Source organism: Sciurus carolinensis, chromosome 3, assembly GCF_902686445.1.
Source record: "Sciurus carolinensis chromosome 3, mSciCar1.2, whole genome shotgun sequence".
Taxonomy (NCBI): Eukaryota; Metazoa; Chordata; class Mammalia; order Rodentia; family Sciuridae; genus Sciurus; species Sciurus carolinensis.
Window position 1 is genome coordinate 78,667,242 of NC_062215.1, and position 26,012 is coordinate 78,693,253.

The 26,012-nt window shown below is 40.8% G+C and overlaps 1 protein-coding gene across 2 annotated transcripts in view; it reads right to left on the reverse strand.

The window, feature by feature from the left end:
- Window positions 1-484: 484 nt before the first annotated feature.
- Window positions 485-26,012, reverse strand: part of Ralb (RAS like proto-oncogene B) — a 42,677-nt gene continuing 17,149 nt past the window's right edge. For both annotated transcript variants that reach the window (XM_047547675.1, XM_047547676.1), the window contains exons 2-5: window positions 20,026-20,191; window positions 9,017-9,225; window positions 4,595-4,772; window positions 485-2,022 (exon numbers count right to left, since the gene is read on the reverse strand). In XM_047547675.1, the coding sequence (XP_047403631.1) occupies window positions 1,903-2,022; window positions 4,595-4,772; window positions 9,017-9,225; window positions 20,026-20,139 (621 nt within the window). In that variant the 5' untranslated portion in view covers window positions 20,140-20,191 and the 3' untranslated portion in view covers window positions 485-1,902. The remainder of the gene's footprint in view (window positions 2,023-4,594; window positions 4,773-9,016; window positions 9,226-20,025; window positions 20,192-26,012) is intronic.

Genomic DNA, 26,012 nt, shown 5'->3' on the forward strand with positions numbered 1-26,012 from the left:
CTTCTTTATTTTCTTATGGCACAGAATCTCATATGTATAATAAATTATTTTGTTAGGAATACCCATCTTTGCTATCCAATTGAATATAATTTTAGAAATATACTAACATAAACCAAATATGATTTCTCTAACATGAAGTCATTCATACCTTCTTTTTTAAAATTTACACTGTCATTACTTCATCTGTACATATTCTTGACTAGAATTCATAACAGGATGAAAATATAAAGGTTTCAGAAATTCAAGAATATGATTCCTTTCACTTTTAAAATTATAAAATTCTTTCCGAAAGGAAAGGATGGAGTTAAAATCACTGTTTATAATTTTATTTCCTAATTCAAAGGATTAATTGAAATAAAGCTTGTCTGATATTACAGAACATCTGATAAGAATAATAACTTACCATCAATTCCCTTACTACTTGCATGACACATGTATGATAAGATGATGAAATAAAAAGACCAAAATCTTGAAAAAGTTTGTTTGCTTTTTTTTTTTAATTCAAAAAGTCCATGATTCTTTGGGAGGTGATACAAGATTGGTTTGTAGGGGTTAGATCATAATTTCCAGAATCTCTATAACCATCAATTTCAAAGGCTCCCGCTCTCCCCACCCCAATTCACTTTTGGCACCTAAACATGAAATGTTCACTTCTGGAAAATGGGGGAAATGTGCTAAATACCAGGCTTTTACCACAGTACTCCTCTCCCAGTGGAAATTCTTCTGAATGTTGAATTTAGAATACTGATACAATAAGAAAGATTAACAATATCTCATCAATAAAAATCTTTTCTAACTAACTATGACTATTTCAGACAAGAATTACCTTAGAAACAGCAGTCAATTCTCAGAGGTAACAGGGCAGCGGCTTAACTTCTCTCTACTTGTTCTTTCAATTTAGAATCACAGAGCGATTCTATGAGAGGTAGCAGAAGGCTCTGGCTTCATGATTTTAGAACACCATTTTAATTCATCACATTTTTCAGAAGAACTTGTGTGACACTGACAAAAAGAGAAGCTTTGCTCAACCTCTGCAAGCTGAAAGAAGCTGAGGGAGAAGACAGGGACATGATCACAGTGCAGAATCGGGGCCTAGCCATGAGACCAGCAAATGGAGAAGACATCAAAGACATCCCATCAGAAACGAGTGTCACTGGTAAAGTACACCACTCTTGAGTCTTCACCCAGGCCACAAAAAAAAAGTTCCTACACAACAATCAGGAGAAAACAGCAATGCAGACTGTAAATGGCCAGTATTCAAACATGAAGAAAACAACCTACTATTTTTATTTTTCATATGTGAGGAGGATTTGTGAGTGTGGTATTGACTATCTGGCCCAAATCAAGTTCATTTTTCTAGTTATGCTTCAGATCCACAGGGTATCTCCTAGAAACTTGTCTTTAAAAAAACCTTAGATTTCAGTGTCATTAAAGCGTAATGGATTTTTCTGAGTACTACTGTTACATTGATAAGGGTTGGGGGGTCTGCCTCAGTACCCCCCTTCCAAAACCTAATAAAATGTTTTATTTCAAAACAAGAGGGTAATGTTAAAAACCTGGGGGGCAGGGGATAAGATGCTGTGACACTACTCTTTCTTTTTAATGAACACTTGACTCTTTCCTACCTATAGCTCTACACGCCTAGCTAAGCTCCGGGAGGGAGGGGCGGGACACAGGAAGGACAGAACTCCAGTCCTGACAAAGCGGCCATTCCTTTGCATGGACAAGGGCTTGTTTCTTCTGCCAGTCACTGATTCATGACTATTTTTCCCCATTTAAAGAAGTACAGGTGAATAAGGTTGGGGAGAGCAGGAAGCACAACTGGAAGTCAACTACGCCTTCCATTTATCCACCCAGCCCTATGTCCTTGGTGGCAATGGATCTCATCCACCACCGTGGCCTTCACAGCAGGCAACATCTTTCTTTAAAACTTTTCTTGTTCTTGCTGCTTTTTTTGCCATTCTTGTCTTTGTTTTCTGACATCTTCTTTGCTCTGATTTCTCTCATTAAGTCAAAGAACACCTGAGAGTGGGAGAAAGGTAAAAAGAAGAGGGAGGAAAAAGTCATTTAATGATTTTAATGAAACAACTCAAAAGAGCAGGATATGTAGTTCATTTTTATAGCCTATCCCTAAACTTTGGTTTATAAACCACATGCATTCAAAAACAAAGGGTCTAGAGGAAATAAGAATACTAATCCCATAATGCACAACATCTCTGCTCATATCATTCAACTGGTCAAGCTCAGAACAGAACCGTACAGTTACTACCACTCAACAGCTAATCTCAACATGATAAAATCTTTTCTTACGATAAGTGTAATGAAGGCTGAAGTGCTCTTGCAGAGAACAGATCTGTTCCCACTTGAGAAGTTCATAAAAACTGAGGACAACAGTGGGAATCAGACTTTCTAGCATTTCCAACCACCAGAAAAGGAAAGGATGGCGTGAGCGCCCGCAGCTGGGTACTGCACTGTACACACACCTCACATCATCCCTGTAAGGACCTGCGCAGGCCGGAACAGCATCGTGCCCGGCAGCTTCCCAGCCTAACCCCACAGCAGCAGGCTGGGAAGGTATCTGGGTGAGGGGCAGGTTCCTGCCCCGGGACTGGGGAGGAGGGAATGCGATGTCCTGTCCTATTCTTCCCCACGTACGTGCTTACTTCAATGCTCCGTGCCTTGTGATGTTAGCTGAGGGGAACTTCATCAAGAACTGGTGAGACTAGGCCTTTAAATGTGTTAATTGGCTGGGGATTATCCTTTGTCACAATAGTTTGGATTTTTGTGCTCTGCAGCCAGCAGACATGCCAGAGGACCAACTAGACCCAAGCAGCCAAAATATGCCTCCTGCAGAGACCCCTGGGAGACCTCATGCACTAAGGGAGACAGGGAGCAGTGGGTTTTCCTTTCTGGAGAGCTGCATGACACCTCAGCTCCCATATTTATTTTCATGGACATAGCTTCTTTTTGGGGAAAAGCAAGATCACTTTCTGCAGAGTGGGACTCCACGTGCATTTACCTCCAGCCCCAGGCACAGAAAAGGGAACCTCAAACTGGATCAGGCTGACCTAAGCACCCCTTTTTGACGGCCTCTCAGGAAACACAGGGCCCATAAAAGCAACAATGAATAGCTCCCAATGTTATAGGTTTTTCTTTTTATCCTAAGAGCAAAAGGCAAGAGGAGGGGCGTGGAGCTCATCCAACTAAAATGATGACAAAGCTGTTTGCGGGCTGATCTTATCGACAGCCTTCTTTCGTGTAAAGTGTTTACCAGTGAATACAATGCTGCCAGTCATAAGTTTCTGCTGGTTCCTGTTTGGCAGGTCAAGCTGGTCCAGCAGAGGAGGGGGAGATGACAGCTGTGCAATAGCCACCCCCCACCCGGCTCCCCGTCCCACCAAATAACACACATCAGCAGTTTTGTGAAGTCATCCCGATTTTTTCTAAATGAAGCACATGTGTGCATTTCCTGTGTGTTCCCCACAGATAGGAAATCATCTGATAGAGATTCCGAGTAGCATAAGAATCAATTTAAGAGTTGAGATAACAATGTAAAGAAAAAGTGGCCAACAACTGCAGACATCTGCTGCATGCGTCGCCTGGGGCTCAGAGTCAGCATCCAAATGCCAATGTCCTCTAACATCACTTCAAGCTCCAGGAAAGCCTGGTGAAAAATCTCTCCCCATCAGGTAAGAAACACAGGGGAATCATTTCTCCACAAGAGAGAAAGAGAAGGGACATGCAGGGGCGGGTTCAGCTGCTGCTCTGCTGTGTAATACAGACACCACCACTCGAGTGCCCAAGTGAATTGCTCAGGTGTCACAAGAAAGGGGTCATGAAATGAGAGCCAAGTGACCAGTGAAGGCCAAAAGGAAAGCCTCAGCTTTATGCTTGCTTGTTTTCATTGTGTGGCAACCACCTCGAACCCTACTTTAAAAGAAAAAGAAAGGCCTAATAGTAGTAATCCCTGGTGGGTAGATTTTCAAATTGTCAACATTCTTCATTGTCATGGCTGCTCCTCTGGGGGCCTCAGGAAGCTGAAAGGAGAAGTGCACTGGGGATGGGGTAGAGAGACAAAAGGGATCCACAGCTGATTCTGAGAGCGTCTACTGTTGAGAGACTAATCTACAGGCAGAGCACCGGGCTCTGTGCGTGCACTTAGGTGAAAAGAACAAATCTGATCAGCAACTCAACAGGAGCAAAATCAAGACATGTCATGCTTCTTTCAAGGCCATCTAAGAAGCAGTCCTGCTCCTGAAGCCACAGGCTGTTGAGAAGGAGGCACAGGAAAGTGAATGGTGTCTGTCCTTGCTGTCTTCACAATCCACAGCCTCGTCTCACCAGACTTCGAGACAGCACCAGTGACGGGCATTCTCTAGCGAATCCCCCTGGCAAGGTGAAAGGTCTCCATGGGCTGCTCTGAATACAGGTCAGACCTGCCCGGTGCCTCTTATTCTAATGGCATAGAAACCTGGAGAAACCGGAGTCCTTGTCTGGCTTCCATAAATGGTTTCCTCAAAACCAAGTGAGTGAGATATCTGTTTGGCCAAGGCCAAAAGCCTGTTTCCAAGAAACACCCAGAACACAGGCCTACCTTGTCCACGTTGGCCCGCGTTTTGGCCGATGTCTCCACATACTGCACACCCCACTCCTCCGCTTTACTCCTGGCCTCCTCGATGGGCACTTGCCTCCGCTCCTCCAAGTCAGACTTGTTTCCCACGACCAGCAATGGAATTTTATCTTCTTCAGCCTTAACACGGAGGATCTGTTCCCTGTGTTACAACAAAAGTACAGCAGCCAAGAAAACTACAGTAAGAACCTAGTTTCATCAACTGTCCAAACAGAGGCTTTCCTAAGGCAGAAGAAACCACTCCATTTAGGGCATGCTCCCAAGAAGCACTCTGGAGAGGCGGCCGCCAACCAGGCAAGTCGTTTTGCAAGTCTGGTTCCCAATTGGCCTGTATTGGAACCCCCAGGGCACTCTTTATAACGCAGGTTTAGGGGCCCAACAGTCCTACAGAAGTAGATGTCTGGATAGGAGGCCAGGATATGCATTCCTACAGGGTCCCCAATTAATACTTACAAACACAAAGGAAGGAAAGGGAGGGCAGGGGAAGGAAGGACAGGAAGGAGAAAAGCCTGTGAATCTCTGGGATACAAACAAGCTAAAAGAAGTATCTCACAAAATCCACAATAAATTCCCTTGGTGGGAGAAAAAGGGAATGAATTATGACTGTAAAAGCTATGAAGTCTAGTGCTTTTCATACGGAAGGCAGCAGCCTGTTAATTGATCTTGGAATCAATTTAGGGGGTAACAAGCAGTAATTTTTTTCTTCGTAAAATAGATTATAGGAGATAACAGAACAGAAGCATCCAAGGGATCTTAAACAGTAAGTACTGGTTTGTGAAATTTCTGCTTCAGTTAGTCCTGTGTGTGCGCACAGCGTCCCTCGGTATCCAAGAGACATTGGTTCCAGGGCACTCTGAGGATACCAGAATTCACCGTGCCTTATATCAAATGGTACGGTACTTGCACATAACTGATTCTTATCCTCCCGTATGCTTTAAATTATCTCTAGATTACTTACAAAACCTAATACAGTGTGAAAAGTATGTGAATAATCATTAGGCTGTATTGTTCAGGGAAGAGAAACAAGGAAAAGGCCTGCACATATTCAGTACGGGAGCAACCACCACAGGCCTAACCACATTTTCCACCTGAGGAAGAGGAAGTCACACACATGGAGGACCAACTCAGTGTTCACCCCACCGCAGTGTCCACTTAGCCACAGCAAACGTTACCAGGCAACAGAATGGGGACAGCTACATTAGGCAGTAATCACATTCCAATGTACATCATTTTTCTACTTTAAAGTGAAAGAAAATACTCTAAGGCCTATGGAAAAGTATTTCAAAATGTCTTCTCTAAAATAAAAAATCTGTAGCACATTCACTTTTACCTATTCTAAAAATGATCACATACCTAAAAGTATTAACCAAAACCAAGTATTTTTTAAATTAAATATTCCACTTCCACTTTTTGCTTCCAGTAGGGATTCTTTTTGGGTGCTGGGGATGGAACCCAGAGCCTCATGCATGCTGGGGAAGTACTCTACCACTTAGCACCAGTAGGGACACTTTTACTACTACATTCCAAAAAGAGTCCCCTCTGAAACAATTCTGTAGATCTCTGCACCAGTATTTATATGACAGGGCAACATTTCACAATACTAAAAATAGTTCTGAAAAGTTTCCATATAATCAATTTAAGTACCAGATATCAAATATTTTAAGACAAATGAAAAGAAAGAAAAGTTGATGCTTGAAAACTACCTCTAAGTAGCTTTGTTATAACCTACATTTGAACGGGGTCAAAGAACATGATGCACCAGGTGCAGTGGCGCACGCCTGTAATCCCAGAGGCTCGGAGGCTGAGGCAGGAGGACCACCATTTCAAAGCCAGCCTCAGCAACTTAATGGGCCTCTATGCAACTCAGTGAGATCCTGTCTTTAAATAAAATATTTTTTAAAAGTTGGGGATGTGGCTCAGTGGTTGAGTGCCCCTGGGTTCAAACCCTGGTACCAAAAAAATAAATTAAATAAATAAAAATTAAAAAAAAGAACAAAACACACTTAGAAGTTATGCAATTAATATAAACTATAAAGAGTAAAAAAACTGATAGATTCTGGGCTCATTAGTTTTGCAGGGTATAAATATCTGATTAATCAACATACTGCTCCAAGAACGGGAGTACCAACTTCTGGAATCTTATGACATGCTATCTCTCTTAGCTCGTGGGATACTGTCCAGGAAAAGTTTCAGGGAAGATAGAAAGTATTAACGTTTCATTTTATGCTGGGGCCTTTCCATTTAGAAGATAAATACAGAAATGCGACGGGTTAAAACTGCTAACAGACCTGAAGTGACTGAGGTCAGCACCAGCGCTCAGAAGATCCACCTCCATTCTTCTGTTTCTGAACACATAGGAAAGCTAGAGAGTTCTGAGATTTGTATCTCGAAGTCCAGAGTTCACATAGGAAGAACCAATTTCCCTTTCTTTTTTGTGTCAGGGATTTATCTATCCTTTTTCTTCTAAAGAGCCCTCTTCCCACCAAAACCCTTACAACCAAAACCCTTCTCCATGGTGAGGCAAGGCTTGCTGTAACTCTATGAGAACACATGAATACTCTTTGCATGTGTGTGGTGACCCAGGGGGCTGGACAGGGGAAACTGTCTTCTAGAGATGACTCTGCTACTGTCCAGCATGTCCCTTCTGGTGACTTATGGAGCAATGGGAAATCAGAAGGCTCAGGACAGGGAAGAAAATAAGGCAGTGTGTACCTCTGTCCTGCTTTGTATTCAAGACAGCATCGAAACAGGACTATGTAGAGGCAAACATAATTATGAATGCATGGGTTATAATCCAATATTGAAACCTCTAAGTATGTCTGAAAAGTTGAAAAATTAATAAGACTTCTCATAACAAGTCCCAGTCTTCTAACCAGTTACTACTACATACACACTACAGTTTCACAGAACTGGAACATTCAACTCTGAACAACTGAAGTCCTACCTCACACTCCCTTCCACTCTCTCTGCGATCACCCCTCAAGGCCTCCCTGGCTCACTGATACTTTCTTCCAAATTTTGGGGTGATGTTTAGTGGCCTCATTTCACCTTTGGTTGATTATCTTACTTTCTGATCAGAACTTGTTAAAGAATGAAGAAAATTACTTGGGTTTTGTTTTCTTATCTCTTTACTTCCTTGTTAGACTGTAGTTTTGGTTCTTAAAATATCATCTGGATATGACTATGGTTTACATCTTAAATGTCCCCAGAAGCCCACTTATTGAAAGGTTGTCCCCCAGTCTGTGCCACTGGAAAGTGATGGAATCTTTAGGACCAAGAGCCTAGCGGGAGAGAATTAAGTCACTGGGAGCATCTTGGGACTATAGTCTCTCTCTGCTTCCTGGCTGGTATGAGACAAACAGGTGTCCTGTGCCATGAATTCACACCACAATGTACTGACTTATATAAGCCCAAAAGCAACAGGCCAAGTAACCATGGACTGAAACCTCTGAAACCATGAGCCAAAACAAACCTTTCCTCCTTTTTTTTTTTAATGTCAGGTACTATGTCACAGCAACGGAAAGTTCATTAACACAGTTATGTTTACAAGTATGGTATATGAAAATATGCAATTGTATAAAAGAAATGGAAAGGGTAAATGGTAGAGAAAGATAGGAAGGATGTCCAAAAGACTATTTCTTTATAATAAAACACACTTAAGGTATCTTTAACTGTCACTTCAAAAGGAATTATAGCAGTAAATATCCCACTGTGTCATATGTCATATGCCTGCACTGTGAGGGGGCCAGGGACACAATGGATTTTGCAGTTCCTATCTGAATGGAATTCAGTCTAATGCATGGTTTCACTTCATTTCTCCACTAACACCTGCATTTTCAGAGAAAGAAACAATTTCTGATGCTCAGTAAACTTGCCCGTGATCAAAAGCTGGTAAATAGCAAAGAGGATTCATTCAAAGCAGGTCTAATCAGAGTTTAAACCAGGTTCTTCCCTTCCATGAAAGTCCTTGCAGTAGCAACAAATGGTCATTCTGATTCACATTGCTCACTGTCTACCCATGTCTCATAAACACCAAAATAGATCAAAATTGTCATTTATAAGTAAAATTATTTTAAAAATTAAAAAGTTAATTCATCACTGTGTCTCAGGATTTATATGAACAAAATTACATTCCTGAGTATACGGAATAGCTTCATCTGTCAGAGACAAGATTCTTAAGATAATTTACACCAGAAATCCTAAAACAAGAAAACCTAAAGAGATTACAATGGTGGCATACAATGTGCCGAGATTCAGAAAGTCTTAGAGCACTCTGGCAGAATTCTCCCTAGTACCAAGCTCCACCTATGCCTAGCCCCAGGCTCCTTCTAGTCTGAGGCATAGGAGAGGAAGGGAAGGGCCCAGGTTACTTCATTTCAAACACACCTGAACTCGGCAGTTGCTGTGAAGGACTCGTGCTCGGTGATGGAGAACACTAGCAGAAACCCCTCCCCACTCCGGAAGTAGTTGTCTCTAATAGCTGCATAGTCCTCTTGTCCAGCAGTGTCCAGAATATCAATCTGGACTTCTTCTCCATCAAGAACCACTTTCTTTCTGTAACTGTCAGCCTTGGTAGGTTCATAGTCTTCTACAAACTGAGGAAATAAACATCATTATCAGTAATTAGCAAAATGTTAAGGAGAAGAAAAGTGGCCTCAAAATAAATTCAATATATAGGTACTTTGCTTATAACCACCTGAGTACTCATTGGGTGCCTATAATTATCATATGATGTAAAAGGCACTATAAAATAACACTTTATATGAAACTTCACTTTTTTTTGAGTACTGGGGATTGAGCTCAGGAGTACTCAACCACTGAGCCACACCCCCAGGCCTATTTTACTTTATTTAGAAACAGAGTCTCACTGAGTTGCTTAGCACCTGGTCACTGCTGAGACTGGCTTTGAACTCTCAGTCCTCCTGCCTTAACCTCCTGAGCTGCTGGGATTACAGGTGTGTGCCACCACACCTAGCAAAACTTCACTTCTTTATAGCTATGTTCAACCACTTTTTATTTTGACTTTAAACAACAAGGGTAGATACTCCCATTTTACAGACGAGAAAACCAAACACAAAGCAGAACACTTGGCAACATTATTGTCAGTACAGTATAAAATTATAATAGAACACTGGAAAGTGTGAGAAACAGTTCTTACTCAGAATTAACAGAAATATAAAAATCAACTGAAAAGTCATTTAGCAAGAGGCTTACAATACAATAAAGCTCCAAATGGGTCAGAGATTAAATGTTAAAAAGAAAACCACTAAGGAACTAGAAGAAAAAAATGGGTGAAATCCTTTTATTACCTTGAAGTAGAGAAGGCCTTTTTAACTATGACTCAAAATCCAGAAGCCATGTAAGAAAAAATTGATGAATTAGACTACATAAAAAAGAAAAAAGTTGTAAAAAAAAGTGTTTCAGTACTGCACAGCACACCATAAACAAAGGCAAATGACAAACAGGAAAAAAATATCTGAATCCGTATCACAAGAGTTAATCTTTTTGATACATAAAAAGTTCCTAGAAACAGAGGAAGAATATCAACAATCCATTAGGGGAAAGTGGGTAATGAGCATAAATAATTCACTGAAAAATAGATCCCTGGTGCTAAACACATAAAAAGATGTTCACCTTCACTAGTTAAAAAAAAATTAAAATTAAAACTACATTGAGACACCATTTTTCACCAACCAGCTGGCAAAATTCCAAAAGTCTGAAAACATTAGGGAAAAGACGTTGTCATACATCCACTAATGGGTGTGGAAAGCAGGACAATTCCCATAAGGAAGAATTTGTCACAGCTGATAAAATTAGAGAAATTCTTTACCCTCTGTCCTAGCTATCCTGCTTCTAGAAATCTAAGTTCCAGAAAGCCTGCACAAGAAGTTACAAAGTAAGTATTCACTGTGACACTGAGTGTAACTGCAGATTAAAAACTTCCCAAACAGCCAGTGATGGGATTTCAGGAGATACTGTGCAGCCACAAATATGTTGAGACCTCCAATACATAAAAACCTTCCGCGCAAGGAAATAGGGAGAGCAATTTTACATACGTATGTATTTCCAAAAAGATACTTTGAAAGGACAAAATTGAAAGCTGTTAAACAGAAAAACTGAAGCAAATGAGCCTACCTTAATATTCATTTGCTAATGAAGACACACAGGAAAAGAATTAATTTATGAGACTCAGAAGAGAATTGTGAAAAATGCATTCTATTTTTTAAAAAAAAACTAAGGATAAAAAACTCAAAGAAATCTTAAACTTCCTCTCAGTGGTTGTATTGTTTAGTAATAATGATATTATTTAAAAGCTTTTCTTTATATTGGTATGTATAAAATAAGTGATCTTAATGAATCTAAATAAATAAATAAATAAATAAAATAGTCAAGACTTAAATATAAGAATTAAAGCTATAAACTCTTAGAAGAAAAAAAAAAGTGCAAATCTTCATGACCTAGGATTTGGCAACGGATTCTTAGATATGATACCAAAAGAACAAGCAACAAAGAAAAGACAGGTAAACTGGACTTCATTGAAATTAAAATTTTTCACGCTTCAAAGGACACTATCAAAAAAGTGAGAGACAACCCAGAGAATGAGAGATACTTGTAAATCACATGTCTATTAAGGAACTGATTTCTAGAATACATAAAGAACTCTTGAAACTTAACAATAAAAAAAGAGAGAACCCAATTAAAAACAGGCAAAGGGGACAGGGGATGTGGCTCCCTGGTAGAACATGGCTTAGTATGCATGAGGCCCTGGGCTCAATCCTCAGGATCAAAAAAAGGGGAAGACGGTGGAAAGAATTTAAATCGACAATTTCCAAAGAAGATAAACAAGAAATGAGCACATGAAAAGATGCTCTACGTCATTCATCATTAGAGAAACACAAGTCAAGCCACAATGAGAGACCACTTCAAACCCACAGGATGGCTATAACAGACGAGACAATAAGCATGTGGTGGCACATGCTTGAAATCCCTGCTACTTGGTAGGCTGAGGCAGGAGGCTCTCAAGTTTCAGGCCAACCTCAACAACTTAGTAAGGCCCTAAGCAACTCAGCAAAACCCTGTCTCAAAACAGAAAAAGGTCTGGGGCTATGGCTCAGTGGTAAAGTACTCCTGGGTTCAATTCCCAGGACAAAAAAAAATAATGGGGAACAATTACAATATGAAGAACCCTCAAATATTGCTGGTAAGAGTGAAAAAATGGTGCAGATGCTGTGGAAAACAGATTGTCAATTCATCAAAGAATTATAATAGAGTAACCACGTGCCTCTGCAAGTACACCCAAAGGGATTTAAGATGCCTTCATCTTGAACACCCATGTTCATAGCAACTTACTCATAAGAACCAAAAAGCAGTAACAACCCAAATGTCCATTAACTGATGGAAAAACAAAATGTGGCCTATCCAAACAATGAAATATTATTCAGTCATAAAAAGTAATGAAGTAGACCGGGCAGGGTGGCACACGCCTATAATCCCAGCATCCCAGCAGCTCGGGAGGTTGAGGCGGGAGGACCATGAGTTCAAAACCAACCTCAACAACTTAGCAAGGCCATAAGCAATTCAGAGAGACCCTGTCTAAATAAAATATAAAAAAGGGCTGGGGATGTGGCTCAGTGGCTGAACACCCTGAGTTCAGTCCCTGGTACCAAAAAAAAGTAATGAAGTACCGATTCATGCTATAATTTGGATGAATCTTGTCAAATTTAAGTAAAAAAAAAAAAGCCAAACACAAAAAACTGCATACTGTATGAGTCTATTTATATGAAATATCCAGAACAGACCAATCTTTGCAGATAGAAAGTAGCTGACCAGGCTGAAGGATGAGGAATAGGAAATAACTCCTAACGGATATAGGGTTTCCTTTGGGATGATTAAAATGTTCTGGAATGAGATAGTGGTGATGGTTGTACAACTCTGTGAATATTCTTGACATCACTAAATTGCATACTTTAAAAGAGAAGGTTTTACGTGAATCATATCACAATTTTTTTAAAAAAGGAATGAAGTACTATTACATGCTACAACATGGATGAACTTGCAAAATATGATGCTAAGTGAAAGACATAAAAGCAACATATTGTATAGCTCCATTTATATTGAATGTCCAGAATAGGAAAATTCATTAAAACAGAAAGTGGTTGCCAGAGGCCAGGGGCAGGAGAGGAGAAAGGAGTAATGGGTGCTAACACATGAGGGTTTTTTCTTGAGTGATGAAATTTAGACAATGGTGAATGTTGCAAATCTGTATAAATATACAAAAGAAGTGAGTTATACACTTTAACAGAGTGACTTTTATGCTATGTGAAATATACTCAAATTTGTAACAAAAAATTTACAATCTAAAAACTGAATTGCAAATATCAACAAAACTTAAGGGTCCTTCAAAGAACACTCCTAAAAAGAGCTTTGTATTACCAATTAATGGCTACCAGTTTAAATGATTTGAAATCTAAAAATTTTAAAAATCCTAAAGTTATGGGTTAGGGACAGCTCTGTGGCAGAGTGCTTGCCTAGCATGTGTAAGACCCTGGGTTCAATCCCCAATACAAAAAAATCCTAAAATATTTAAATACTGGGTTATCTTAACTTCATACTAATAATTATAATGTGAAAACTTACGTATGCTTTGCAACAGTATCTGTTCTTTTAACTTTCCAAAGAGACCAATACAGGATAAAAAAAAAAAACAGACAAAACCACCATCCCTCCATCACTCAGAATCTCTGCATACTACCATAAACATCTCAATTGTTTGTTTCTGAGTTTCCAAGAAGAAAGCCAGCCACAGTTTCACTGATCCTTTTGATAAGGGAAGTCTGAATTTCCAGACATAACCCACATACCTATGCACTAAGTAAAGCCTGGGATTATTAGGACATTCTATTGCAACCCTGATGTTTACATTTTTTAGGTAGAATTAGAAAATCACCAAAATCTCCATTAATATTTAACATACTCATCCTTTCCTGGCCCTGCAGAGCTTTGTGTGATTCAGGTTCAGATGCCTCCTTTCTCTTTTTTTTTTTTTTTTTTTTTTTTTAAACACACTTTGTAGTTGGTTTTGTTTTGGTTTGGTTTGGTTCTGGTTTTTTTTAGTTGTAGGTGGGCACAATGCATTTATTTTATTTATTTTTATGTGCTGAAAAGCAAACCCAGTGCCTCCCACGTGGGAGGTGAGCGCTCTACCACTGAGCCACAACCCCAGTCCTCACACCCCTTCTTATTGAGCCATCTCTAGGATGACTGGGGGAGACTGAGTCTGAAGTGGCTGCTGCCAAAGTATCCTCATCCCCAACCTCACATTCCCAGGAAAAAGCAAAAAGTTAAAAACTAAAAATCTTTGCTGTAGTGTAGACCTGGAACATCCCCCAAGGACCATGTGTTAAAGGCTCGTCCCAGTCCATGGAGCTACTGGGGAGGCGGTAAACCTGTAAGAGGTGGCGCCTGCTGGATGCCCTCAGGCCCTGGGAGGGCACCCCTGACGGGACTGTGAGACCCCAGTCTCTTCTTTCTCTTTTGCACCCCAGACACGAAGTGAGTGGTTTCTCCACCAGGTACTCCTACCAGGATATGTGCTTTGTCACAGGTCAAACACAGCAGGGTCCACTGAACACAGAGATGAAAACCCAGCCACAGTAAATGTTTCCTCTTTATGAATTTAATATATCAGATATCTGTCATAGTACTAACACAATCTTCAAGTATGTTAGGCCAAGGATTAGAAATTTAAAATCTCTGATCAACCCCATGGCAGTTCTCTCTAATTACTGTCAAAGTGAGAACTTAGAAAAAAACAAAGACTGGCTCCTTCCATAATCCAATTTTCATTAAAAAACCCATCATATAAGCTAAAACGTTTTTAACATAAGGGTAAAGCACTGGACTAGGAACAAAGAATTTCATGCCCCATGAGTTAGCTGGCCTTCTGACCATAAGACTCAGTGTCCTCCTCTGTGAAATCTAGCTTGACTTCATGATCTCTCAGGTAGGAGTTATCACACCTGGCCATACATCAGAAGCACCTGGAGAGCATTATAGAAATGGAGGCTAGGTCTAAACTCCAGAAATGTTTTTCAGAAGGCATTTTTTAAAAAAGGAGAGTCTATTTCAAGCTATGCTTAGGAATCACTGCCAGGGGTCTCCTCAAGCTCCAAAATTATGATTCTAGAACTATCCTGCCCAATATTGTGGCCTTAGAGCCTCATTTCAAGTACATAATAGTCACAGGTATCCCAAATCCTAATCCCCCTCAATGTCCCCAGCCTCTGTTACACTATAGAAGAAAAATCAGAAAATTTTAGTAAGCAAATTACTAAGCAAATTATAATTACTGAGTTACTAAGCAAATTCTGACCCCAGAGCTATCTTGCTGATACAGTAGTTACTAACCACATTTCAAATGTACTACACAACAGCATTTTAGAAAATCAATTAAAGACTCCCCCAGATACACATCACTTCACTTCTATTCTTTTCCTGTCCTGATTTTATTTTACCACTTCTTCAAAAAACCACCAATATCTGATCTTCAAATAATCTTAGCCTGCAAGAAAAACAGACGAAGAAAGCATTGCTTTCCCTTGTCTTTATGAAGGAGAGAAAAAAACCCTCTTGATTTTTCTGCATCTTTCCCCTCCCCTCTTCACACACACACACACACACACACACACACACACACACACAAATCCAGACTAGGCTCTCCTAGTCTCCTAGCGTCAGTAGCATAGTTGAGTTGTAAAATAGGTCCCTAGTGTCACCGGGGACTTGGACTCTGTATCTAAACTTGCCCTTGCATTTTACTCCCTGAGGCCTCTCAATCACCTGCTCTACAGGAGTCTCCATTCTCTGATCCACCATAGCTATGATTTGGATGTGGCTATCGCCAAAACTCACACTGAAATTTAGCTGCCAACGTAAGAATACTGCAAGCTGAGAGGACTTTCACAAAGCAATTAGACCATAATGGATCCACCCTCACAAAGGAAACAACGGTTCCTGCAAGAGTGGGTTAGTTACCATGACAGGGGTGGTCATACAGCACCTGGCTGCTTTGTACCCTCCTCTCTTTGCACATTCCTGTTCGCCCTTCTGCTCTCCAGCATGCATGCAGCAGCGCACGGCCCACACCAAAAGCCAAGCAGATGCAGGACCATGCTCTTGGACTCCCAGAACCACGAGCCAAAATAAACCTCTTTTCTTTATAAATTTCCCAATCATAGCTATTGTTAGAGCAACAGAAAATAGACAAAGACAGTCCCAAAAGGTTTCTCAACAGAATCATTTTACAGTGGATAATTCTTTGTTTGGGGCTGTCCTGTGCATGGTAGCATGGTCGGCAGCATCTTTGGCCTCTATCTTCTAGCAGTGACAATCAAAAATCCCTCCAGCTGTGACAATCAAAAATGGCTCCAGGTATTGCTGAACATCCCTTGAAGACAAAATCCCCTTCCCCACCTCTGTTAACAACTGCATTTCTAATCTTTCTCCTTCATCCTAACTCCCTCCTCATTCTTTTTCCCCAGGCTCTGTTACAAAAGAAGAATATGTAAGTTTTAGAAAACAATTTACAAGTTATTAAGCAAAAACAAACAAGAAAGACTTCCATAGCAGAGTTCTCAACTTTACTCTCTTCTTTTAAGCAAAAATGATTGAAGTATATTTAGCAGATTGTGCTAGACTTATCCACTTCAGCACCTAGTTTAAGATAAAAAGAAGTAGGCATCAACCACAAAAGTGTCTCACTGTAAGATACAAGTGGTATGGGCTGGGGAGATAGCTCAGTTGGTACAGTGCATGCCTTGCAAGCATAAGGCCCTGGGTTCAATCCCCAGCACTGCAAAAAAAAAAAAAAAAGATACAAGTGGTATGACCTAGAAGGGGATCTAGGTTTTGGCCTGATGCTTATTGATTTGAGGGATCCTCCTTAAGAAAAGGACTCAATATTACACAAGTAATATTGGATGCAAAAGTGAGTATCTTGATGAGAAAAGCGATCACAATTCATTATAAAAATTGAAAGATAGGGTACATGTACTTTCAGGTAATCCCCAGTGAGTCATGCCGGTGGATAATGCACTCCCCGTGAAGGCAGACACCTTGGAACTGCTTCTAGTCATAGAATATGGCAGCCATGATGGAATTAGGCCCAAGAGTCCCTTTCCTTATACAGTCCGCTTTCCATATCCATGGGTTTTCTATCCACAGATTCAACCAGCCACAAATCAAAAATGTCGTTAGGCCTACAATGGTTTCATCTGTACTGAACAAGGATAGACTTTTTTCCTTGTCATTATTCCTCAACAATGTAGACTGTAACAACTACTTACACTGCCTTTACATTGTATTAGGCATTATAAGTAATCTAGAGATAATTTAAAGTATGCAGGAGGATGTGGTAGGTTAAATGCAATGCTATATTATGGTTTGGAGGTGAGGTGTCCCCCAAAAGCTCATGTGTGAGACAATGCAAGAAAGTTCAGAGGATAAACGATTGGGTTGTAAGAGTCTTAACCTAAACAGTGAATTAATCCCCTGATAGGGATTAACTGAGTGGTAACTGAAGTGATAGGGGGTGGCTGCAGGAGGTGGGATCTGGGGGCATAGCTTTGGGATCTCTCTCAGCAGGTGAGATCTCTCTCTGCTTCTTGTTCATCATGTGAGCTATTTCCCTCTGCCACACTCTTCTGCCATGATGTCCTGCCTCACCTGAAGCTCTGAGGAATTGAACCTGCTGTCTATAGGTTAAGTGCTCTGAAACCGTGAGCTCTCAAATAAACTTTTCCTCCTCTGCAGTTGTTCTGGCTGGGTCCTTTTAATTACAGCAGCAAAAAGCTGACTAAAATACGCTACATCATTTTACATAAGGAACTTGAGCATCTGTGGACTTTAGTATCAGCAGGAAGTCCTAGAACCAATCCCCCAAAGATACCAAACAACAACTGTATAAGACTCTGTCTTAGCTGAGTAAAGTCCAGAAAGCCTCCTGCTGGCCTTAAAGATGGCTGCCATCAAATGAACTGCCTATGAAGAGGGTCATGTGGCAGGGGACTTGGAGCAACTTGTAGAAATGAGGACCTTTGTCTTACATCCACAAACAACTAGACTCTGCCAAGAATCAGGGAACATGGAAGAAAACTGAGCCACAGACAAGATCATAACCCTGGTCAACATCTTGCCTGGAGCCCTATGAGACCCTGAGCAGAGGCTCCACCTAAGCCACACTCCAACTCTTGACCCATGGAAATTGAGAATGGTTTTCAACATGTATTTGGTAAATTTGCAGTCATCTATTACATGTCTATAGAAAATAGTACAAATATTGACATCACAAAATTCAGCCAGATAATATAATATTGTTATTAATTAACTGCTTGACATCTCTAGAGTATCTTTTTTAAAAATTGACTGTATACTCTATCTTGTCATATGCCAACAACTTTAAAATATTTTCTATAAAGAATAAAAAATAATCTAGCCATGGTTGATGGAAATTTCTCTTGTACTGACAGTTTTAAAAGGTTTATTCAGCTTCACAAGTACATGACATTATTGGTAATGGAAATTTTAATACTATAGTCTGCTCTCCATATCCTTGGGTTTCCCAATTGTGAATTCAACCAATCACAGAGGAAAAATGTTTATACAGCCATGTATACTTATTTTCTTGTCATTATTCCCTCTATAAAACAATATATCAACTATTTACATAGCACTTACATTGTGTTAGGTGTTATAAGAAACCTAGAGATGATTTAAAGTATATGAAAGGCTGTGTGTAGATTATGTACAAATACTATGCCATTTTATAAAGGGACTATGAATTTTGGAATCTTTGGAGGGTCCTGGAACCAATCCTTCACAGATCCAAAGAGACAAATACACTGTCACATTAAAGAAACATCTATGAAATAGATGTAAGATCTATGTAAGATCTGAAGGAACTTTCCAGATCAGTTGCTAGCACCATATATTTTGCCCTTGTTTCTCCTCCACCACCCCACACTTGCAGTGCCAGGTAACCACAGGACAAGTTCATGCTGCGATCCACCCCGGCCCTGCAATACACATCACAATGGCAGTGAGTCAGCACAGTGGGTGGCAGGAATATTCCCATAGCTAGCCACAAGTTAACCATACACTATCGTGACTCCATATACACACACATAAAGTATTCCCCAACTGACCCTTATCCCTAATTGAACTTCCCTCAGCTAGATACTGAAATGTCCATGGCCACTCCAACAGCACCCAACATAAGAGGAAGTGGGACAAAGAAAAGTCTAGTAGAGAGATAGTGATCTTTGCCAACTGTGGTCTAGTATTGCTCTTTGGCAAATTTCATAGAGCATAAACCTGTGTGAATGCTATGCACAGGAAAGGCCCTGAGGTGTAGGCTTTGCTCTGAACATGCCCTCTAGCTGAAGTTCCAGCTAATGGCCATCCAGCAGGAACTCTGGTTGCCAGAGGACTCAAGACTATGTTGTCATATTGGACTCAACACCACTGATATCACATGAAGTAAGTAATACAAGTGTTGGGCAAGGATGGCACAAGCTCTATTACTGCATAGAGAATCAAGAATTTGATGTCCATCACTTAGGAAAAATTAGATTCTTATAATAACTCAACTCCCTTTTCCTTCTCTCCCCAAATTGACTAGGCACAAAGCTAACTATTTAACATGTTCTTTAGAAATACTTGCTGTTAGTCAGTGTCCAACACTGTGAAAAAAATACCTGAGATAATCAGCTTAAAAGAGGAAAAGTTTATTTTTGGCTTATGGTTTCAGTCCATGGTTAGTAAGCCCTGTTGCTTTTGGGCCTGTGGTGAGGCAGCACATCATGGTAGGATCACAAGGTGGAAGAAGGTGCTCATCTCGTGGCAGCTGGGAAGCCAAAAAGAGAAACAAGATGGGGCCAGGTCCCAAAATCTCCTTTAAGGACACACCTCCATATAACCTAACTTTCTCCAGTAGGCCCCACCTCCTAAAAGTCCCACCACCTGCTGATAACACCCCAGGATGGGGACCAAGATTTAACACATGGGCCTTTGAGGAACATTCCAGATCCAAACTATAGTACCTATACAAAGGCCTCTCTCTCCTCCCTTACTCCTGTCACAAAGAAATGTCAAGAATAAAAATGGAAATAATGTGAGCAGAGACTCGTCACATACCCGCCAGAGCTAAAGTTACTATCTAAAATCAGCACCCCAGATCTTATGCTGGAAAGTCCCCCTAGAAAGTTATTGAGAAACCCCCCTTGAACAAATTTGTTCCAGTAATCCCTATGCACATGGGGGGAAGGGCACCAAAACATGGCTGGGACATTGCCACAGACAATGAGTTCACATAGGCAGTGTGTGCTAGCGTGTCTTACCTCATCATACATGAACTGAAGCGTCAGGGCTGACTTGCCGACCCCTCCACTGCCAACCATGATCACCTTGTGAAGGGCCAGGGAGCTCTGGCCCTTGTTCTTGTTTGTAGCCATCCTGCTGGCTTATGGATGTGACGGCACAGGGACAGAAGAGCCAGTAGGAGAGCTGCCGGTGACAAAGACAAAGACTTAGAGGCAGTACAACACTCTCATGCTTTGGGAATTGGGGGGATTTTTCTCAGCTCTAGGCAAAGATAAGAGCCCTATGACACTTGGAAGTCATTTACCCCCACAGAATCCAGGGCCAAAGTAATGCCAAGTCAACAGAAAAGACACAGGCACACATAGCCCAAGCCTGTATCACTGGGGAGGGTGGGGAGGACACTGTCACTAAAAGTCAATACACCCCCACAGTGCTTCACTGAGGCAGAATGGCCAAAAGGTAGACTCCACCCAATTCCCCACCGCTCGACCAAGTCACCTGGTACAACAGGGAACAACTTGGGGACCAGGATCTCCACTTCTTTATCCTCACTCCTCTCCTTGTCCTTGTCCTTCTTCCCCCAACACACACACACACACACACACACACACGCACTAATAGTACTCTACATAGATTAAGGAGGTGGGTTGAAGAGGGACAAGTAAATATATTTTTTAATAGTAAGTACCCCCTCATGATGCAGGACAGACTTAAAAGAAGCATGTAATTATTTAAATTGTTTAAAGTAATGAACTAAAAGAATGTAAAATTTTAAAAATAATAATCTATTATTTTGTCCTCCTCAAAAGTAAGAAAATGAGTAGAGCAATCCTGGCATTATGGGAGATGAAATATTCCCCGTAAGTAAATTCAACAGATACCTAGACACTATTCTGACCCAAGAGCTAATCTTTAAAAAAAAAAAAAAAAAAAAAAAAAAAACTGTATGGTGGGTAGAGCTGTATTTCACATACACCTCAGCAAAAGGTAACGGACCCAAATCTAGTTCTGCCTTTTGTGAGCTATGTGCCATTTATGACCTAGGATTAGTTATTAAATTTCTCTAAGTTACATAGTTTTCTTATCTGCAAATACAACTAAATCAACATCTAAACTTGCATGGTTCTGAGGAGTAAAGAAGACAACATGTGAAAGGTCTAAGCACAGGATCTAGCACAGAGTAGGGATGTAATAATGGTTGATTGCCCAATTTTAACATGGTATTTTTTTTTAATTACAACATCATGGGCTCCTATTTGAATTGTTGCCAAGTTGAAAACACCCCCACTAGAAAAAAACAAATACACACAACACACAAATTACTGGGTAAAATAAAACATCATCTTAAATCAGTGGTTCCCATCCCTGGGGCTGCACAATGGAATCACCTGGAAGCTATAACAACATTCTGGTGTCAGGTCTCACCCCAGAGATTTTGATGGGATAGGTGTGGGATGCAACCTGCAACTGGGGACTTCTAAAGATTCCCAGGTGACTCTAGTAGGCAGCCAAGGCTGAGAACTTCTCTGAAATGCACAGCTGAGCTCAATGGAAAAGAAGCAATCCCCAGAGGGGGGACAGGGACACTCAGCAGTAAGAATTGCTCATCTTGCCATCTTGAATGGCTGCTCTTGGTAACAGGATTTAACACACAGAGCTAGGAGACCCAACGCCCACACAAGAGAGGAGTGAGAACTTTAACAACCTCTCAATTGAGAACTGAGAGGCCAAGGCCTTTGAAGGAGCACAGAAGGAGAATGGAGTAGGAAAACATGTTCACCAACAGGGGACAATGACAAAGAAGCTTATTTGCCAAAGTCCCTGCTGTAGGGAAGTTTTACTTAAAAATCTACAACCACAGCAGTCCTCCAAAACCAAGAAATGAACATGCAAAGTGGTCCCAGGCTGGTAGGAGTACCGGAGTGCCTGGCAGAGTGCTCACTAAAACCTGTCTGGGGAGACAAGGGCAATGGAGACCACTGGGGAGTGTCACAGCTAACGCCCACCATCCCAACTTGTGGAACACACAGGAAAATCACCACACAGGAGTCAGCATACACAACAAGTGGGACTTTTCAGAAAGGTAACAAAGGATTATGTGATCAACTGCAATAAAAACAAAAAGCAATACTTAAAACACAACATTGCCGGGCACTGTGGTATACACCTGTAATCCCAGCACCTCAGGAGGCTGAGACAGGCGGATCACAAGTTCAGGGCCAGCCTCAGCAATTTATCGAGGTCCTAAGGAACTTAGTGAGACCCTATCTCTAAAATAGGAAAAGAAAGGGCTGAGGATGTGGCTCAGAGGTTGAGTGCCCCTGAAATCAATACCCAGTACCCCTCCCCAAAATATATATATATATATATATATATATATATATATACATATTTATTTATATATATATATACACACATATGTAATAGAAACACAATATTATCAAAAGATCAGATTTTAATAAGAACCACTCTAAATGCCTAAAATATTTTTTAATATTTAAAAAGAAAAGTTAACAATATTCTGTAGCAGACCTACAAAACACACACACACACACACACACACACACACACAATCTTTGAAAAAAGCACCCATATGGAAATATTCACTGCTAACTATATTTCCTGCCAGTATTTTAATCTATATATTCCTACTTTTAAAACAAGTTTGAGATCATATTTAAATAATTTGCAAGTTTTCCAGGTGCTATACCTATTTTCTGAAATAGGTGGACTGAACCAAATTCAGGCTTTCACATTGATTTATGGTTCCTCAGCTGCACACAGGCATGTGAATGGCCTTGGGCTGCTCTAAGTCAAGGTCACAGCTCTGCTCATCCACTGGTTCTCCACCCTTGCAATTCACCATCTTTTTACCTGCCTACACCAGGCACTCTTTCCACTCCCTCTTTGCTAATTATGTGCTTTTTAATAAGTGAGCAAAGCAATTAACTAGATAATTAAGCACATCTAAATTGTGACTAAAATAAAAGAAATGGGATAAGGGGCAGGCCTCCCCCAAAGGCTTCAGTCTAGGAACGTGCAACTACTTCTGGCCTCATTTCTGGCCCCCGGCAGTTTCCTAAAGACCAAATGAGGCTGCAACACTCAAATCAGTCAGCCATGCGTCCCACAATTTCTCCAAGGCAACCTTTTGTGAACTATATGAAAAATGGACAAATATTTTTTCAGGCTAAAAACAGAGGTCTATCCAAACACATGAATATGTCTAATTCTGAACCACTATTTTCAAGAAGCACCATCAATTTCTATAGAAGAAACAAGCACAAATAAACTGAAGGCTATTCAACAAATCCACATATGTTTGCTAAAACATCTATGCTCTAAGTCCAAAACCGGAAATAACTATGGTGGACAATTCCAACCTACGTCATTGCTTCTGTCAACTTGGCATGCTGAGGGGAAGGACAGAAGAAAGGCAGAAGTGGCAGCCAAGTGCCCCTCACTGAACCACTCCTGGAAATACTGACCTTCAGACTCCTGGTGTTAGAGATAAGAAACTTCTAACTGCTGAAGTCTCAGAGAGGCTACTTATTGTTGTTGATTTTGTTTTTACTTTTGCCCGAAAACATTACAGAAACATAGTCTTTGTCCATAACAAACTTGTTTGAATGACAGTCTACTTGTTCAAACACAGTAAATGATGACAGTACAGGGTGACAAATTCTATGGTGAAGTATTCAAAGGGCACTCTGGAAACAGAGAAAACAGCTATTTCCTGGAGAAAGCAACTTACAGACTCAGACTTGAAGGAGTTAAGTAAAGAGGGGGAAAAATAGAAGAATCCATGAAGCTTGGGAAGTTCATGTGTATGATTTAACAGATTATAGAACATTTAATAGGTAGTTTACAATAGATATACTTAGTCGATAAATGTGCTCTTAAAAAAAATTACAGGCATCCTTTTCCTCAACAGTTTATTCTGGAAAATTCAAACATTTAGCAAAGTTTAAAGTCCTTACAGGGGGCCAGGTGTGGTGGTGCATGCTTGTAATCTTAGTGGCTAAGGCAGGAGGATCTCAAATTCAAAGCCAGCCTCACCAATTTAGGAAGGTCCTAAGCAACTTAGTGAGACCTTATCTCAAAACAAAACAAAACAAAAGGGCTAGGGCTAGGGCTGGGGCTGTGGTTCAGTGGTTAAGCACTGCTGGGTTCAATTCCCCCTACCAAAAAGAGAAAGAAGGAACCTTAGAGGGAATCCACAAACCCACATGGATTCTATAATCGACATTTTTGCTTCACTCATTCACTTGTGATCCCTCTATCCACTAATCAGTGCATCTTATTTTCTGATCCATTTCCGTGTAAGTTACAGACAACAGTATACTTTATCCCTAACTCTGGCATAGACATCTATTGTTTCCAAAGCAAGTGTAATTCCCCCACTGACTTTGAGAACCATATCAGAACTATATCTAAGGGGCTAGGATCACCTGCAAACTTCCTCATCTATTCAATGAATTATTTGGGATGATAGCAAATTCAAGACAGGCACAACACACATCTCCCAAAAGGGAGAAAGCGGAGCCCATTACACATTTTGGCATGTTTCTTACCTTACAGTCTTCTACAGGGGACTCTAGAAACATCCTAACAGGCACCTACCTGAACCGAACTGTGTCCAACCTCAAATTCCTATGCTGAGCTCTAACCCTGCCCCATGTCACTGAACTCATAAGGACTGAACTCATAAGGAGGCAATTAGGGTTAAATGAGGCCACAAGAGCAGAGTTCTGACACTACAGATATGGAGTCCTTGTAAGAAGGGTAAGAGACACCAGAACTCTTTCCACCATGTAAGGACACAGCTGGAAAGCTGTCTGCAAGTCTGGAAGAGGCCCTCACCAGAACTTGACCATGAGGGCAACTCAACCTCAGACTTCAAGCCTCCAGAATTGTCAGAAAACAAACTTCTGCTGTTCAAGCCACCCAGACTATGGAATTTTACTATGGCAGCCCAAGGTGACCAGCACAGCACACCTACCAGCACAAAAGCACTCTAGTGTGATTCATTTTTGCTCGAAAACCATTTAGACTCTATGTTCATAGGTTTTTTTTTTTTTTTTTTTTTTTTTGCGGTACTGGGGATCGAACTCAGGGCCTTGTGCTTCTGAGGCAAGCACTCTACCAAGTGAGCTATCTCCCCAGCCCTAGACTCTATGTTGAACCAAGTTTTGGGTCTTGTCCTTAGAAAATTTAGACTTCTATGAAAGACATATACACAAATATCTTAATATATCACATGCATTGATAAAGATGATACACGATATAATGGAAAGATATATGAACTCTAGGAAAAAGAAAATGGGAAAGCTCCAAAGTTGAGTCAGAGCCCACTTAGCAGACAAAGTTGATGAAGAGCACTCCAGCCTCTCGTCTTGCTCCCTCTCCCTAGGCAATGGCATCCAGTCCAGGGACTTTCTGTGCAGCTTGCAAACTGTAAAGATGCAAAGCATCTTAAAGAAAAGGTACAGGAGATCAGAGTCTGGTCAGGTGTCACATAATACTAACACATAAGGCATGAGAGGAGAAGTGCCTGAATGATGAGTCTTGAAAAATAGATCTGTCCATCCTCAAGTGGGCCTAAAATGCCATTGTAAGAAAATGTGCTTAATCCTGGAGCAAATGGGGAGGCCTTGCAAGGTGAGTTCTCTAGTCCCACTTAGTTTGTAAGGAGCACTGAATCAATAAGAATAAACACAGACACTGGAAAGAAAAACAAGATGCACTGGGCAAGGTGCACAGCACACCTATAATCCCAGCAGCTCGGGAGGCTGAGGCAGGAAGATCTCCAGTTCAAAGCCAGCCTCAGCAATTCAGCAAGGCCCTAAGCAACTCAGGGAGACCCTGTCTAAATAAAATACAAAAAAGAGTTGGGGACATGTCTCAGTGGTTAAGGGCTCTTGGGTTCAATCCTTGGTGCAAAAAAAAAAAAAAAAAAAAAAGAAAAGAAAGAAAAAAACAAGACGCTCCAAACTAAGAATGC